The sequence below is a fragment of the Cavia porcellus genome, unplaced genomic scaffold, assembly GCF_034190915.1.
Source record: "Cavia porcellus strain 051 isolate PalLab524CR breed Dunkin Hartley unplaced genomic scaffold, mCavPor4.1 scaffold_8, whole genome shotgun sequence".
Classification (NCBI taxonomy): Eukaryota; Metazoa; Chordata; class Mammalia; order Rodentia; family Caviidae; genus Cavia; species Cavia porcellus.
The window spans coordinates 93,206,501-93,220,322 of record NW_026947491.1 but is presented as its reverse complement, the minus strand read 5'-3'; the positions used below and the strand labels follow the sequence as shown (position 1 = coordinate 93,220,322).

Genomic DNA, 13,822 nt, shown 5'->3' with positions numbered 1-13,822 from the left:
GCCTCTCTGATCTCCTCAAACAGCCTGACAGCGTGTTCATACTCGGGAGGCTCCGCCTTCAACTCGGACTCCAGGACGTCCCAGAAGGCCTGGTGCACGATGCTCTTCACACGCCGAGCCAGGCTGCAGCAGGAACCAGAGGATACTCAAACCAAGCCTCACCCTCCCCACGTGGGGAGGACACACACTCCCTGCAGAAATCTCAGCAAAGCACAGAACACAGAGCAGAGCCAGGAGAGGGGTGCTGTAACCCAGCACTCCGGGAGGCTGAAGCAGGAGGATTGCAAGAGCCAGCCTAGACCACACAGCAACTCACGGGGACCCAGTCTCAAAATAAATGTAAAAAGGGCGGAGGAGGCAGCTCGGAGGGCAGGTCCTGGGCTCAATCCCTAGTAACACAGAAGCCAACCTAGTGGCCAAACACCACACACACACTCACACACGCTCACACACACACACACACACACACACACACACTCACACACACACACTCACTCATGCGTTACTAAGCTTCTGACACATTTTCCTGCTCCTGGCACAGTTTTCAGCACAGCTCTGCCCTGGATTTCAGAGAGGAGAGAACGGAGGTGAGGTGCGCTTTCCTCAGTGCTGAAGTTCGGTGGCCGGAACAGAGCCGGGACTGGCAGCCGCTGAGCACCAGCCGGCCTTGATGATGATCTGCCCCTGAGAGTCGGGGGCAATCTCAGAAATGGAAATGATTATTGAGAACATTCCCAGGAAGACGTGCTCTACGGTTTGGACTTTTTTGTTTGCTTTTTCTGTTTGTTTCTGTTTTGTTTCGAAGCAGTTACTCCCGAGGTACCCCCGGCTGGCTCTGAACTCATGGTGACCCTCCTGCCTCAGCCTCCTGACTGCCCTGAAGACTGGCACAACTGTCACTTGGCTTCACTATGGATACTGCACAAGAACTTGCAGGAATAGGTGTGAACCCCTCAGCACACACATGCACGCGCGCACACACACACACACACACACACACACACAGTTTCTGGCCCCCAGACCCCGAAGGCCGGCAGGTTACCTGTGCTCCGGAAGGGCCTCCTGCTTCAACCGGAAGTTCTCATTGACAGCGATCTCATGGGCCAGGGCCATGTTGGAGAAGTTCCTGGCTGTGGCCATGACGTCATCAAAGGTCACGACCCTGGGTGGACTGGTCGCTGCGAGAGAGACCAGGGTCAGCCCAGCTGGGGTAGAGGGGAGACTTTGTCCGCGGCAGCTCCAGACAGGGGCCTGCCCAGCTCAGGGCTGCACTAAGCAGGCGGTCCCCTCTCTCTCCTGCTCAGGAGAGGCTGCAGAACGGTAACCCCCCGCCAGCCTCAGTCCACGCCTGACAGTAACCCCCAAACACTGAGAGGACCACCTCACTTTCGCCAACTGAATCCATTAGGGTTCAGGGCCTAGTGATCCTTGTGAGCCCCGATCCTGCAAACTGACCAAGGCCTTTTTTATTCTGTGATTCGGGATTCTCACTAAGTACACCCAATACACAGCAACTGATTTTAAGAAAGATGATTTCTAAATGTATGGGGTGAGGTAGAGAGGGAGGAAGGATTTCAGTTATTTCTAGAGATGATACCAAGAAATTATTCCCAAGAGTCGTGTTCACAGAACCACGAGTGGAAATCCTAGCTTCTGCTGGTCATAAATCACGACCTCAAACAGCAGCCGTGGTGGGGAACACTTTGCTACCTAAATGCTTCTAAGAAGAATTTGCTACCTAATTCTTCTAAGAAGGATGAGGAAGAGCAGAGAGGATGGAGAAGGGCCGAGGGAGAAGAGGAGGAGGAAGACAGGTGACAAAAGCCAGATGCCTTGGGCTGATTTAGCTAAGCGGCGTAAGCGCCTACCTGGCAAGCGCAAGATTGGGAGTTCGATCCCCGACACACACACAAAAAAGCAGACACCTTCCTCGGGACTCTTGGGTGCCTGCTGTCAGATGTGAGCCAGGACTCTAAGTACCGCTGACCTGCCCCAGGCCATTTGCCTACCTTCCCACTTGCTCTTACTGTAGGAGCAGTGCTTCAGGAACCTCTTGGTACCTGGGCACTTCGGTAATCCCCTTGCACATCACTGAAGAGTGGAGGTTCCTGGGAGGGTGGTGAGGCCTCCCCTCACTCTTAACAGTGTGGCTCACATTTGACAGCAGGGTACCCAGTGGGGACAGGGGAGGGGAGGGGAGGGGAGGAGGCAGGGACTGGAGGGGACTGGAGGGGAGGGGAGGGGAGAGGAGAGTCCTGCCTGCCTGCACTCTTCAGCTCTCCCCACAACCCCTGTCCTGCTGGAACCCTCCCTGGGTCCCTGCTGAGTGATTTCCACAGCAGGGTTTGAGATTAGCAAGAAATCCCGCGGATTACTTCACTTCCAGCACAGCAGTTTCCTGCAGTGTGCATCTGAAAGGAAAAGCCAGCAGAGAGCACTAATCTGCATCCATCCTGATTTGCCCGGAGGAAGGGCAGGGGCAGGGAAGCTGCTTCTGGAGATGGACACGTGGCCACACTGCTGCCTTCCGGCTCCCACCCAGCCTGGCTGACTCTGGCCACCCCCCCATCCCTCACGCGCTGCCCGGGACGTGCTGCCCGGGATCCGCCCCGGCCCTGTGCCCCTGGCAGGCTCACAGGCAGGCGAGCTGGACTTGCTGGAGGAGTCGCTGGCGAAGCTCCGCCGGGAACACTCGAAGTCGCTGAGCGAAGCCCGGCTCTCTGAGCAGAGTGGGGAGTCCAAGTCGCTGGGCTGGTCCTCAGCTGCGAGCTGCTTGTCACTGTGCAGAGGCATGGTGTGGTGCCAGGTGTGGGCGGAGGTGGGACCTGCGGGGACAAGGGGACCTGTGCCAACGTCACCTTCTCCAGTGTGGACAGCACGCCTGAGAGGGTAGCAGTGTTGGGAAGGCCCTGGGGTGAAGGTCACCCAGTCCTCCCCCCAGCACCCTGGACTGGCCAGAGGGAGCCATCAAGATGCCTTCAGTAAGCCGGGCAGGTGCTGAACGCTGGTCACCCCAGCACTGGGCAGGCTGAGGCAGGAACACCATAGCAAGTTCGAGATCAGCCTGGACTACAAAGTGAGCTCAAGGCCATCCTGACCTGCACAGTGAGGCCCTGTCTCAAAAAGACCAACCTGCCCCCACAAATGCCTCCAGTAGAGACGTCCCATGACCACACCACTGAGCAGACTCGGGCCGCACCCAGTGTGAACACAGCAGGCTGGAGCAACCATAGGTCCTCAGGAAAGCACACAGGAAGCACTGGCACCAGGCCTGGGCCGCTCAAGCCCACAAGGTGACAGAGCCAGCTGGGGACAGACCGCCTGCCACTGGCCAAGAGCACGCTTGTCACCTTGCTCGGCCAGGGAACTGGGTGCAAAGCCTGGCTGAGTGGCCCTAACCTCTCTGACAGCCTCGGCACCAGCTCTCAGATGGACGCTCTCATCCTGCTGTTCTGCCCTGTGTTACAGAAAAGGTTCAACATCTGCCTCGTGCGGTCCTGCTGGGGACGAATCTCTGGCCTGGAAAAGTCTGTGGCTTCTTCCTCTATGTGATTAGGGCGCCAGTCCTGGTGAGGTGTGGGACTGACCACAGCCTGACGCTTGGAGACCGGGGCCCTGACTCTCAGGCAGAGACTGAGGCAGTGTAAGGGCCCCATCGGCCACAGCCTCCACGTGGAGCCTGCTCTGGGGACCCGCTCTGATCACCTCCTGGGCCGGAGTCGGCCATGATGCAGCCCAGGAAGGTCAGGGGTGCAGAGAGCCCAGGCCAAGCCCAGCACAGAAGCCCAGGACACTGTGTGGGCCCTTAAGGAGGGTATCCCTGCTGTGGGTGGGAGGGAAACTGAGGCCCAGGGCCAAAGCACCCCAAGTCCTCAGTGGACAACGAGCAAAGGAGTTTGCCACGCCCCATTAACCCCAAAGGTGCCCACACAGCAGGAACACGGCGCTGGCCAGGCTGTCGCAGCAGTGCCTGCCAGAGCACTGCTGTCCCAACCCTGGAACCACCCGCAGCTGCCTTGGTGATTCTGCGAACTCACGAAGCCACCGTGTGCCAGGCTGGCAACAGCAAGCACAGAAACGGGGATGGGGACAGGGCAGGGACAGCACGGGCACTGATGCTGCCCGAGCCGGTGTCAGAGGACGAGGGAGGGACCCGAGGTGCTGCTCGGAAACACCACAGACAGGAGAGGCAGGCAGAGCCGTGGGCGGGGCCGGGCCTCCCCACAGTCACCTGGTCACTGCACCGGCCGCCCCAGGCTGGCACAGTGACACCAAGGCTCGGCCGTCCTGGAGCCCTGGCGTCAGCACCGGGAGCACAGGCGCTGAGATGGGGGTGACACAGCCCTCTGCCCCCGGGCCCCAGCTTCCCCAGCTGAGGGAGGGCTGGGGACCAAAGAGATGGGGCCACAGCAGTGACCTCTCACTGCCCCCTGAGCCTGCAATCTCTGTCCTTGTCAACACTGCGCCTCCCACCGAGGCAGTTTTGTTTTTCCTTCGTTTTTGTTTTTGAGACAGGGTCTGCCCATGTAGTTCAGTCGGCCTTGGACTTGTAGAGATCCTCCTGTCTCAGCCTCTTGGATGCTGGGAGTACAGATTTCCACAACACCCAGTGGGATGGTGATTGGAAATACTGCCTCCTCCAGGAAGCTCCCCGTGCCCCAGCACGCTCACAGCACGCTCCTGCGCACGGCCTGCACGTTGGCTGCTCCTCCTCGTCAGCGCTTCCAGTCTCCTCGCTCAGGCAGGCGTGGCAAGTGTTTTACAGGCACACACCCAGTGTCAGCGGAGCCCAGTGTTGGTCACCACCAGGTGCGGCTCCCAAGAGAACATGCGTAAACTGACACCACTGCAGCTTCACACGCCTGCTCCGGCCACAGGCCCAGCCCTGGGGCCCCAAACCACTACCTAAGCCTGGGAATTTAGAGTGCAAACTCAAAATACCCGAGTCCTTGTCCTTGTAATTTGAAGAGGGTGGTGGTTGTCTTTTCTCTTTTTTGAGATAGCATCTTAGCAAGCAGCTGAGCTTGAACTCACTGTGTAGCCCAGGCTGACCTCAGACTCACAGCAACCCTCCTGCCTCAGCCTCCTGAATGCTAGGATTGGAGGTATGCACCTCCACACCTGGTCCATTGGAATGTCTTAGTACATTCTCTTGGCTTGACACCATCACCGATACACACAGGACAGAGGACACAAAGAGGCTGTCCCGTGCCGCCTGATGACACAGTTCCACGTGACATACGAGTTAAGACCCCGCTGTGCACACGCTAAGGGTTATTTTCACAGTGTTTTCAGTCATTCCCTTGTAACGCAGCAACTGCACTGACTGCCCTGCTGCCCACACGTGCAGGTCTCTGATTGTTTTTCCAAGGAAATTGAACACAAGCGTTTTCATCTGCAGGCTCTTGGGTAATCGCACGTTCCCTTGCAGTCCCACCGCCCCAGCTTGACGACACACTGAGCAGCTGTGCTGGACACGGTGGCCAAGGCAAAGATTAGGGACCAAAAGCTCCAGGTTAGGAGCTGGAGTCCAGGGCTTGGGGCTTGGTCAGCCGCTAGCTGGCTGTGCGACTGACAGCCCCTTTGAGCTGGAGCCGCAGCTCTGCAAGTTCCTGGGGCAGCGGCCGGGCCAGGACTCAGTGGGAAGCTCTGGGCTTCCCAGCCACAGCGCCTTCCCTCTGACGGGAGAGGCCGCCAATGCCAGGTGGCCTGTGAGGGTCCAGCCTCTGAAACCTCGACGGGAAACCGCCCAGCCAGGAGGGCCTGACTCCCCGGGCCAGGGCCTCGGAGACTTCACTCAGACGACAGAGACCCAGAGAGCGCGCTGGGGCAGCGTCAGCCACAGAAACGGCAGCATGGATGTTTCTGTATTATCCGTTTACCAGGGACACTCCGGAGGGGAGATCAGTTTCCTCCCGGGACAATGCCAGCGTGTTCCCCTGCAGATAAATGGGGCTGGGGCTTAACGTAGGGTGGAACTGGCGCCCTTGTGTGAAATAAAAATCTGAAACACACAGTGAGCAGCCCATTGGCATGCAAGGGCCTCCCCAAGTGCCCGAACCCCGTCTGCTCTTCCCTGACTTGGCTTTGGGTTCACAGGTGGTCACTGTGTTCCAGATTCCTCTTAGGCTGGTGAGAATCAAATCTCAGGCTGTTTTGTTTAAAGAATCCTACTATTTCTCCAACGCACAGAATCAGACCTGCCTGACCGCCAGTACAACTCACAGAGAAACCACACGCCCTGAGGGATCCTCCCGCCTCGTCCTTCCAGCAAGAGCAGAGCTGGCAAAAGCAAGGACAAAGCCAACGGCTGCAGACGACTCCCAGGTGTTACCGGGGCCTCGGTCAAAGGAAACGAAGTCTGCACATTTGCTCTTTCATTGCATTGTTCCACTATTCAATAGCAACAACGCTGCTGTGCCGTCCCTTCTGACGCCAACGATCAGAGGGACGGAAACACACACCAGCCATCCACGCGCTGGGGAATGGACGCGGTTTGACGACTGACACTTTAGAGAGATGGGCATCGATTCCCGGCCCAGTCCTGCATCTGCCACAGATGGCCAGGAGCTTGGTTTTGCCTTCGCGTGTGGCCCCTAGGCTTCGACTAGCTTCTCAATTCCCTTTCTTCAGCGCTGTCTACAGGTGGCCCAGGCCTGACGGGATTGCGACTATACACACAGACCAGCTCTCGGGTGCACCGGCTCCTGGCTGTTGTGGCTTGGCATAACTGATGCCATCTTGAGCCCTGCATTTCACTACTGCCCTGTATTTGACTCAGGAGAATAGACAATTACTCAGGGCTCAAGTCCCATGAAGAAAGCAGAATGAGCTGCACCCACAAGGGAAAAATTAACCTGCTCAACAAAAGAAGCAGGATACAGGTGTCAGCTGAAAATTAATGAAAGATTCGAGCTAAACTGCTTCCAACAGGATGTCTTTTGTGATTCTCTCTTTTAAAAACTCTGTAACTTTCCAGTTTGGGCCACTTGTTTGGACCCTGAACCCGGGGGCTCAGTTAATAAATTCCAAATTTATCAGTTTGGCTGCTTAGATTCCTATATTGTTGCTTACAAACCCATCTCACTGGCCACGGCTCCTGGTGCTGACCTAGGAGGCAGGAAATGCCCCCTGTGACATGGCCAACCATAGGATCCACTGTGCACATGAAGGGAAGCAGTCTCAGCAGGGGTGGCACAGCCATGGCTCTGTTTGCCATCACCACAGTCCTCAAAGGTTCAGCAGCGCAGATGTGGCACAGCTTAAGCTCCCAGCGCATGCCTGCCCCATGTCAGCCGCCATTTCGCTCTCATTCAAAGAAGCTACATGGGCGAGGTGATGTTCGAACACAATCCCAGCACTTGGGGAACTGAGGCAGGAGTTTGAGGCCAGCCTGAGCTATACAGCAAGACCCTGTCTCAAAAACAAAACAAAATAAAGAAGTATAAATACCAAAATATCAATGTCATAAAAAAACAGAACAAGGGCTGAGGATGTATTCCTGATAAAAATCCAATGCCTGCCACCACCTGATTTTTATTTTATTTTATTTTTTTGTCTCTTTGAGGCATGGTCTCCCTATGCAGTTCACGTTGGCCCTGAGCTCACTGTGTAGCCTGGCTGGCCTTGAACACACAGCAATCCCCCTGCCTCAGCCTCCTGAGTGTTGGGATTACAGGCATGCACCGCTATACCCAGCTCCTCTGATGCTTTTGATGCATCCCCTGAAAGCAGTTTTGTAAACTTAACCCCAGTGTAATGGCCTTGGGCGGCCTGCAGGGAGGTGTCTGGCGAAGGCTGGCGGTCCCCTTTGTGCTCTTGTGCCCCTGTGAGGTCCTCTGCCAGGCTGAGGCTGCTCCTAGGTTCTAGACCCCCGCTTCAGAACCTTGAGCTGAAGAGATTCCTGTGAAGTCACTCAGTTTGCTGGACTCTGCCATAGCGGCACAAAGTGGACTGAGACCTAAGTCCCGGCAGAGATCAGGCTGTTGCTGTACTAATAAATACCCAGGGCAGGAAAGTGGCCTTGAAACCAGGCTGAGCAGAGGCTGAGAAGGGCTGGGAAAAGCCTGGGCCACTGTGAACGGAACTCAAAGGGTGATTCTGGTGAGGGCTCGGGAAAGGCAGGAGGTCCTAAAGCTGAGGGTCACCTGAGTGGTCAGAGTGGGAGTGGACAGTGAGGGCCATTCGGATGAAACTAGCAATGCAGGAAATGTCATCCTGTCCCAAGGCGGCAAAGTACTTGGCTGAACTGTACACAGGCCAGGCAAGAAAGGCAGGCAGAGCTGAGCAGCCGCAAACCAGGAAATCTGGGGACACACACTGCTAAGCACAGAGCCGTGTGGCCACGCACAGTCAGGTGTGACAGCAGGGAAATGACCTAAAGACAGTTTACAACCAAAGACAAGCCGAGGGAAAGATCTGAACACTGCGTGAAGAGTGAGACGGCACCTCCAAAGGGCCTTCAGGGAGGTGATGGCCACACCAGGAGGGAGCCAGGACCCCTCACCAGGACAATGACAAGGGACCCCAAAGACCCGGCAGAGACCTTCAAGGCTGCGCCCCATCACAGGCCCCAGCAGGACCCGGAGGCAAGAGGTCCACAGCAGTGTCCCCAGCAGGTCAGCATTTGCCTCCTGAAATCTGGCCAGCACCCCTTGACTATCCCAGCCCAGGGTCAAGCGGGTCCAGGTGTAGCTTGAGCTGCTGACCCCCGGAAGCCTGGCCACGTCCACGTCACACTCATTCTGCAGCCACACAGAATACAGAGTGCAGCAGCCTGGGCCTTGAAGTCTACCTAGAAGCCACCTGGACCCAAAGGACGCAGAGCGGCCTGGTGGCCGGGCAGACACCTGCAGCTGCTGCACAGGGGCCGAAGTGCAGGCAAGCAGGGAGGTCAGGGCTGCCTGGCCTGTGGGGACCCGACTCACGGGACACTGTTGTGAAGCTTTCGGACTTGCTGCTGCTGCCTGTAGGGCTCTGGACTCTCTTCTCTCTCCCGATGATGTGACGGCCTGTTCCGTGCCTGCCCTGCCGATGCATTTGGGAAGTAGATGCCGCTTTGATTTCACACTGGAGGAAATGGAGCTCGGGATAAGCCCCGTGGAGTCCTGCCCAGATCTGATTTAGATGAAACCATGGACTTCCGGGTTAGTGATGGAGTAAGTGCAGGCTTTGGAGCCCTCAGGACGGAATGAATGTATTTTGCAAGGGAGAAGAATACGCATTCGGGCCGCAGGGTGGGGCCTGGATGGAGACTTCAGATGGCCTGGGTTAGAAACTGAACCCTCGACCCAGCGCTGGAGGGTGGGTCACAGGGAGCCCCTCACAGGCACGGAGCGTGCCAAGGAAGCACAAAGCTGTGTGTCCAGTGTCTCATGCTCTCCAGGCCTGTGGCGCTTCCTGTCCTGGTAGGACACAGCAAGGAGGCCTTCGCCAGGTACTGGCCCCCGATCTTAGATGGCTCAGGCTCTAAACCACGAGCTAAATAAACAGTGTCTCTTGTAAATGGCCCACAATGAGTACTGTGAGCCGGGCGTGGTGGTGCACTCCTGTAGTCCCAGCACTCGGGAGGCTGAGGCAGGTTGCCAGTTCAAGACCAGCCTGGGCTACAGAATGAGCTCAAGGCTAGCCTGAACTGCACAGCGTCACCCTGTCTCAAAAAGACAAAAAGAAAAGTGTATTGTGTCACAGCTGCACAAAATGAACTACGATAGTAGCTGAGTGCCGTAGGTGACTCCAGACAGGACCCCGTCCTGGACAAAAGCGCTGCTCCAGAGGACGTCACTGTCAGCGCCAGCGCTGCCACCACCCTTGACTCTACGGTCTGCTCTGAACCCGGAGACGCCCAGCTGACAAATGTGCCGTGGTTAGGCACTCAGGAATAAAGGGCCTGGCTGTGTGGGGCTGTTTCAGATGAAAGAGAAGGAAAAGCAGCCAGAGAAGATGTTGGCGGGGGAACCCGAGTCCTGGGCGGAGGACAATGGCCTTAGCGGGGTGTCACTGCCTTTTTCTGCCAGTGTGAACACATTTTCAGTAACAGGTTAAATGAGGAGCAGCACTGGGCTAAAAGGTCGAGATCCTAACAGACATCCCCCGGGGCCTTCGCACGGAGCTGCGTCCTCGGACCCTGCTTCTTTCATTTCGAGACAGGGTCTTGCTGAGTGGCCCAGGCTGGCCTAAGTTGCAGTCTTCCTGCCTCAGCCTCCTGAGTGGCTGGGATTACGGGCATCAGACATTGCATCTGGGGTTCTTCAGTGTTTAGATTCTGGTAATTCCCACCTGTGTGTTAGCTAGATACCACTGTACTGTGAAAGCTCTTCTGGACACGTTTGTCCCAGCGTCCTTCTCCAAGGACAGTGCCTAGAGAGGAAGAGAAGAAACGGGCAGGAGCCCATTTGCCTTCACAACAGGCAAAATAAATCACTTCTTGAAGGGTGCATGGGCATCGGGTCTCCTTTCCCCTCGGCTGCCTCTTGCTGGGTTTACAGCCCTCGATGTTCTGGCCTTGGCTACCCCGTCCTGCTCCGCCATCCCACAGTCCTTTGAGCTCTAATGTGGGGCCCACCAAGCCCCACAGACGCACCCAGCTTCCTACTTTGGCGCAATCCCTCCCCCACAACGTGCCTCCCCTTGGAATATCACTCTCCCCAGTCTCCATAAGGTGGGCTTCTCATGGTTGAGATCTGAAGTTTAACATCACAACTTCAAAGTGACCTTCCATGAGACTCTACACACGTGCCAGCCCTCTGGAGCTCGGAGCCTGGCCTGGGACAGAGCAGGGGCGTAAAGGACACTGCTGAGAGAGGTCACAAGGCCATGCTCCTGCTCACTGAACAGCTTGGCTTTTCTCCTCCTGCCCCAGTCCCTTTGTGCATGCTACTGAGACGCAGTCACTTAAGCGACTACAGCTGTGGCTGTCTGCATGGTTCCCTCCCCCAGAAGTAGCTCTTCCCTTCTTCAGTTCTCAGCAGCCACCCCAGGGTCCTTTCAAGGTACCCATCATTCAAACCCCCGGGGACTCGAAGTTCCAAGAGCTCGAAGGAAGTTTTCGTGGAATCACTCTGCCTCTGACCTCGCTGGGCCCTAACAATCACAGTGAGCAGCCCCACCTTAGGGCGATCCTGTTGGTGGGGAGAAGGACCCTTAGACACCTGATCACCTTGAGTCCTCGTGATAACCTCCATGGCTAAGGCTCATCCCTGTTTTAGAAGAACCCGAGGCGCACGGAGCTTGCACTGCTTGTCAGCGGCCTCAGCCCGGAGCCGGGAACGGAGCCCTGAGCCCCTGCTCACCGCTGCAGGATGGCTGGACACAGCGTGCTGCACACTGCTCACTCTTCCATCCGCCAAAGCCACCCACCCGTCACCACACGGACTCTTGCACACGTGGCGGCCAGCTGCCCTTCCCGTGGGGCGGCTGCTTGGTGCCACAGCATGAAGGGCATTGCCGAGAGCCCAGGACCCAAAATAACTCTCAGTCTTTTCCCAGAGCTGGTGAAAATCCGGGCAGCCGCTCTCTGCACTCAGAATCCTCGGGAAAACCCAGATAGTAACAGAGGAGTGAAGTGCCTGCAGCCCGCCCGAGTCACAAACCTCTGGGTGCATGATCCAGATTACCGGCAGGCTGTGGATGAAGGAACCCATCCAGGCAACAGTCAGTACCAGAAGGGAACCATTTCAGGAAACATCTAGAGAGACGGGGTGGACCTGTGGCACACACACGCTGCAGCGGAGCCTCTCTGCTGGCCCTTGAGCTAAGTCTCCCCAGCATCCAGCACTGGATAACAGCTGCTTTTTCTAAACTGAAACCTCGGCCTTCTGGTCATTGCAGTGTTGGCATATTACACCAAGTGAGCGGCAGTTGGGGCACTCATTTCTAAAAGTTCCCATCTGATCCAGGGGCCACTGTCCTTCAAGACCACACTGAAGTCAGGTATGCCAACAAACAGTGACCGTGTGGTCAAGGGCAAGGAGTCCAAGGAGTAAGCGTAGGGTCTGATGAGAGGTTGCAGATGGTGGAAAATTTCCATGTCTGCTTTGGAGCCAGACCGCAGTACCAAAAAGTGACTCCTCCACAGCAGAGCACAGCGGGGCTCTGTACCACGCGTCTAACTAACAATACAGATCTTCATCGAGTGAGCGCAAACAATGCGCTAGATACAAGCCGACAAATCAGTCACTGTCTAACCAGCAGATGTGCCCACTACACATGACATTACAGCACCAGGGAGAAGGCTTTCTGGACACACTTCGCACTTGACGTCACTGCCTAGCCCGCCTGTCCACCTGTGTTAGGACCCCGGCCCTCTGCCACGCAGAGTGGCAGGGAGCTGCCTCTACCACAGACCCAGTAACTTCAGCCCTGCACCATTCTGGTCAGGCTGCCTGGCTGCTGTGTGACAGGCCAGAGAAAGGCGGGAAGAGCCACTTCTCTGGACTGCAGACCAGGGTGCTGAGGGATCCTAGGGACAAGGCCAGCTGGTCCGGTTTCTTCATGGACAAAGAGGCAGGACAAGCACCCTGACAAAAGTTCCGGAACTTCAGCCCCAAGCGCCACTCCACGACTATACCCGTGGCCCATCGAGATCTCAACTGTAAATCAGCAAACAAATCTCTATTTGAACCAGGCTGCAGTATTTACATACATTCATCTCAAAAGTATGAAACTCTGTATCATGGTGCAATCGCTCGCTTAATGCAACAGTTTCCTTTACTGACCAGACGCATAGCTATGTGCAGCCACTTGACATTAATAAGTGTCACCACCCTGAGTGACAGCTGGGGAGCACGAAGCCGTCATCCTGGAGAGGAAAAGGGTTTGGCTGCCTGCTCCCCTAGTCGTGCACCAGCGTGCACACCCTCCGCGGTCCTCGGTGCCCCTCCCCCTTCCAGTCCCCCTCCGCCCCGCCCCTCGCCACCACGTTTCCTGTCAAAACAAACCCTTGGGGGAGGGGATGGCCCGGGCCCAGCTGAGTGTGGGGAACCCGGCCTCAACTTCCCTCTGAACACGCCCGACCTTCCAAACTCAGCCCCCAGCTTGGTCCCCACCCAGGGGTCCTGGTGCGCGAGGATCCCCTGCACCCCGAGGCTTGCAGGCATCCAGACACCGCGCGGCCATCCGCACCATCTCCGTGCGGGACAGGGCTCGAAGCGAACAGGGGACGGCTTCGATCCCGCTGTCCCTGCACGAGGTCAGAGGGGGACCCGAGTGGGGGCCCGCGGGTCCTCTGGAGCGCTGTCCCCACGGGCCTCGCCTTCATCACCCCGGGGCCGCGTACGCACCCGTCCGAGCAAAGGAGCAGGAGATTGGCGACCAGCAGAGTGGGCCAGGGATGTGATGTCCCTTGTCCCCTGTGTCCTCGTCCCTTCGCCACAGCGTGGAAACTCCAGGCCCACAACTCCCGGCCCTGCGCACCCCCCTCTGTATTTAAAGGGCCTGAGGTCCCCAGGGAGGTGACTGTCACTAACAGGGCGCGGGGGGAGAGGCGCGGTGGGCAGGGGAGTGCAAAAAAGGCATCGGGGGCTCGGGAAACCGAGCCTTCTCAGAACCCACCCCCTGTCGAGAGCTCTGCACGGGCTTGGGACACAGAGGCCACAGAGGGCTCGGCCTGGACGGAGTTTCGGCTGCGCCAGGGACATTCCTCCCCTCCGTGCGGCGAGTGGTACGGTCCGGGCGGAGGGCGGGGCAGTGAGTGTTTACGGAACTGGGGCGGCCCGACGCTGGGAGCTAGGGGCGGGGCCTGGACGGGGGCGGGGCCTGGCTGTCGCGGGGCCCAATAGAGAGGCGGGGATGGGGCCAGTCTCAGGCGGGGCCAAACTGTCGC

At 57.4% G+C, this 13,822-nt stretch overlaps 1 protein-coding gene across 3 annotated transcripts in view; it reads right to left on the bottom strand.

Moving 5' to 3' along the window:
- Tcp11l2 (t-complex 11 like 2) overlaps nucleotides 1–13,575 on the bottom strand; it is a 32,570-nt gene extending 18,995 nt beyond the window's left edge. The window contains exons 1-4 of one of the 3 annotated variants that reach the window (XM_063255517.1): nucleotides 13,552–13,575; nucleotides 2,637–2,825; nucleotides 1,043–1,178; nucleotides 3–123 (exon numbers count right to left, since the gene is read on the bottom strand). In XM_063255517.1, the coding sequence (XP_063111587.1) occupies nucleotides 3–123; nucleotides 1,043–1,178; nucleotides 2,637–2,793 (414 nt within the window). In that variant the 5' untranslated portion in view covers nucleotides 2,794–2,825; nucleotides 13,552–13,575. Of the gene's footprint in view, nucleotides 1–2; nucleotides 124–1,042; nucleotides 1,179–2,636; nucleotides 2,844–13,280; nucleotides 13,442–13,551 lie in introns of those variants that run through there. The other 2 variants (XM_004999821.4, XM_063255515.1) reach the window with 2 other exon arrangements.
- Between the last annotated feature and the right edge of the window lie 247 nt (nucleotides 13,576–13,822).